General features: G+C 43.4%; 1 protein-coding gene across 2 annotated transcripts in view; it reads right to left on the bottom strand.

Moving 5' to 3' along the window:
- Positions 1–719: 719 nt before the first annotated feature.
- The window catches only part of PRKAG2 (protein kinase AMP-activated non-catalytic subunit gamma 2), a 375,527-nt gene continuing 372,137 nt past the window's right edge, over positions 720–4,109 (bottom strand). For both annotated transcript variants that reach the window (XM_019508123.1, XM_019508124.1), the window contains one exon: positions 720–2,333. In XM_019508123.1, the coding sequence (XP_019363668.1) occupies positions 2,302–2,333 (32 nt within the window). In that variant the 3' untranslated portion in view covers positions 720–2,301. The remainder of the gene's footprint in view (positions 2,334–4,109) is intronic.

Below are 4,109 nucleotides of genomic sequence, written 5' to 3' on the forward strand. Positions count from 1 at the left end.
AATGTAAAGTGCTCCCTCTCGGGAGAAATAATCCACAACACACTTACGGGCTCGGCAGTACTACACTTGTCAGCAAAACTGAAAGAGACCCGGGGGTCATGACTGACCACAGAATGAACACGAGCCACTAATGCGGTGCCGGAGCTGGCAGAGTGAATCAAACACTGGCATGTACCTACTGATGCATCTCAGGCAAGACTAAGGATGTCATCCTCCCACTCTACTTGGCCTTGGTGAGACCACAGCTGGAGTACTGCATCCAGTTCTGGGTGCCACACTACAGGAAGGATGTGGAGAAGCTTCAGAGTCCAGAGGAGGGCCACACGCATGATTAGAGGTCTGGAGAACAGGTCATACGAGGAGAGGCTGAAAGACTCGGGACTCTTCAGTCTGGAGAAATAAAGACTTAGAGGGGACTTGGTGGCAGCCTATAAGTGTATAAGGGGTGTGCATCAGGGCCTGGGGGAGTATCTGTTCCCCACCCCAGGGGAAGACAAGAAACACTGGACACAAACTGATTGAAGATCGCTTCAGATTGGACATAAGGAAACATTTCTTTACGATTTGAGTGCCTAAGGTCTGGAATAGAGTCCCCAGAGGTGGTACAGGAATGCACAGGAAAGAGTCAACATTTATATAAGCAGAAACTAAAAGTTGTGGGAGAAAATTCTTTTCAACCTTTTCAGAAGCAATAAAATAAAAAGGGGAGTGAAAAAAATAAAAAAAACATTTATTTATTTGTCAGCATACTGCATGAACAGGTTTGGATTTTGTACAGAAAACAGAGTCCATGAGATGCTACTAACCAACAATGGTATTTTAGACTCACATTTCAGGTTTGCAGAAACCATGATTTGGATTAGACAGATTTTATTTTTTTTAAACCCCAATTTAAATCAAAACTACTCAGCCTCCCCCATTTTCTGTGTGTGGAACTAGACAATGACAGATCAATCCACTTTCAGAAACCTAACTGGCACAATACATAGCATATGTATGAGATGTAATATTTATTTGGTTTTAATAAATAGTTTAAAGTGTCATTTAATATTCCAGGGAAAGAAATGTGCTTTTGAAATTTTTGTACTGGCTTCATCCCAGCAGAACGGGAGGGAGAAAAGAATGATTCAATCTCCTGGTTTACATTACCAAACTGAGTATCTACACAGAAACATGCATGCGAGGTCTGGCATTTTCAAGAAATGCTATGAACAAACGGATACAGTAGGGTTGTTTAATTTCTTCCATTTGCAAGAGTCTACAATTATAGTCTCATCTCCAAGCTTTACAGTGCATTTACATTAGCAAAAAAACTTTCCCTGCTCCTTGCATCTGTGTACATCAGCATCATTTACAAAAATGTTATCCATAGTCTTACAAACATGATTTTACATTTTAATACAGAGGAAAATATATAGTTCTCTGGCACTTCATTTCCTCCACAGTACCTGTATGCCAATCCAGAACACTTGTCAAGGCATGCTTCTGGAAACCTTACAGGAATGTGGACTGATCTACAAGCCACAGCCTCTGCAGCTCCAAAGTTTTAAATAATGAGAAGATTTGCCACTGTTTTGTATAACAATCAACAGTTTATTAATGGATATGGTGAAGTTTTTTGCTATCCACCGAAGATGTGTAAAAAATTGCCAGAAAGTAAAAATAAATAAAGCTGTTCTCAAAAATCAGTCTCGTTTTACATCTCAGTTCTGAATGCGACATTTAACACAAAACTGTCATTAAAGTTTTAAGGAAATGTACTGATACTCAAATTACAGCTTGTATGACAAATCTAATGAGAACTGAATCTGATTTGGTTTTAGATTTCAAAGACTTTCACATTCACATACAGTGTCTTGTTTAAGCACAATACTTCCTTGGACAGTGATGGGCAACAGTGATGACATATTGCTGTATTCTGACATAAGGCACTATGATATGAATATGCCATACACTTGCCTTATGTCACATATATCCATTGCTGACCAGTGACTTCTGTCAAATACAAAATGAAAGAGTTTCAAAATACAGTGCATTTTAATGAAGGACATCATGTGAAGTCTTTCAGCAAATGTTTTGAAGACATTTTGAAATACAAGCCTACATTTTAACATATAAGCTTTCGTCATGCTGCTTTTTTGCGACATCACTGTGGGGAAACAGACTCATTACCCATCACTAAGTCCCAATGCACATTCTCCACTATTCTGCTCTTTTCTATTGCAGTCAGTGTTCTTGAGACAAACTTGACGCAGAAACTTTGTTCAAGTTCTCCTACAAAGGTCTGTACATTCACAGCAGTCATTCAGCTTCACTCTCCTTTTGTTTGGCACCTGTTAATAAAGAGGAAAAACAAATTCAGACCATGCAAATACATGCAGATTCCTTGCTGACACTATGTCGCAGTTGTGGGACATCACTGAAAAGCACCGCTTGCTTTGGAACATATGGCATGTCCTACCAGGGACTGACTGGCCAGTGCACAGGGTTTGATCCAGCGTGGTGGACCTACCCTGCCTGCCACCCTACATGCAGGATCTGGCCTCTGGACTGATCTTGCACCAGACACCCAGCCCACAGGCCAGACAGGTTGAGGATTACGGAGCTAGTCTGTATTATAGGTTACGTGCATCTCCTCTTGTACAGGTGTAAGCAGAGCTAATGAATGAAACAGGTTTAAAATGATAGTGCTTTAGCTCTGCTTATGCCCATACAGGAGCAGACAGATGCTGGAATAACTGAGGTGTGCTCCCAAGCACCAAGTCCCCCCTTTCCCTTTTTAAAATGACTGAATGTTAAAATAATTGTCTGTCCCTGGCCTCTCTCAGACAGGCACTGAACAATTGGTGATAATTTTTCAGCCTCCTTTAGGAAGTTACTGGGAACCTGTGCCAAAGGTCCTTGGCAGGTTTTTTTGGTTGTGTAATTGCTTGAGCCAATATCAGCACTAAGGCATCCTCCTGAAGGTGTATTTGAGACTGAGCCAGAGGACCATACCCAAATTGCACTGTGGGTTCACCAGTTCCTTTGGTAGAGAAGAACATCTTGATTAACAGCGCGTGCTACCATCCCAGAGGCACAAATGATGCAGAGGTGAAAGATCTGTTCAGTGTACAAGATTTCCTCTGACCCCTTCATCACCACCTCTGTGGGCAAGCTGTAGCATCAAGCTCTTCCTCCTCTCTTCCAGTCAAACTGCACGAGCTGAGCAATGATGGAGTTATACTCAAAGGGAGCTCAGACACCCGACTCTAGAGGCCACAGCTCTAAGGCACTGGGGGAGGCTGAATGGTGCATGGCTGTACACTATGTTAAGTACAACAGGCCCTGTTCCCCACATCCAGCAGTCTCTCTGGTAGAGGAGAAATCCCTCAGAAAAGCTGGATTTCCTTGCATCTGCTGGACTGAGGTAGACAGAATGGCTAATCTCAGACTAAATGTAGTAACCCAGGCACAAGTGAAAGATGCTAGTCAGATTTATGGTTAGGTGTTTTTGTTGAAGGAACACATTCAGCTCTAACGTAGCCCAAGGTACAGGCAACTTTTGTTTTCGTCTTCCCTCCTCCAAGAAAATCCAGCATGTTTGACTTCAAACACTCCAAAACTGTTACTTTCGTGCCCTGCTAAATGTCTACAAATTGGCAATCACTATGTATTGGCTGATCCAAGAGAAGTGCAAAACTGCCACCAGCATGAGTTATGGAACCAAATCACTATATTGGCCCTGTTGTGTTATGCTAGTTCTAGCTGGACACCCCACTACAAAGTGCTGGGGCCCCCACCGGGTGGTTTCAGAGATGGGCTGGGCGCTAACAGAACTATGAGCTGGCCAAGAGGTCTCATGTCAGCTGGTGACGCGAGTTGGAGCTGCCTGTCACTGCCCTGCGATAAAGAACAGCTCCAACAGCAGAACCTGCAGGATCTGCAGAAGCTGGTGCCATCCCCTCTTGTCAGCACGGAGGCGGAAAAGGATCTTGGAGTCATCACTGACTCCAAGATGAACATGGGCCAGCAGTGTGGGGAGGCAGTTAGGAGGGCCAACCGCACCTTGTCATGCATCCACAGATGCATCTCGAGCAGGTCCAAAGAGGTGATCCTCCCCCTCTATG

Source organism: Gavialis gangeticus, unplaced genomic scaffold (assembly GCF_001723915.1).
Source record: "Gavialis gangeticus isolate Ggan-Ray unplaced genomic scaffold, GavGan_comp1, whole genome shotgun sequence".
Classification (NCBI taxonomy): domain Eukaryota; kingdom Metazoa; phylum Chordata; order Crocodylia; family Gavialidae; genus Gavialis; species Gavialis gangeticus.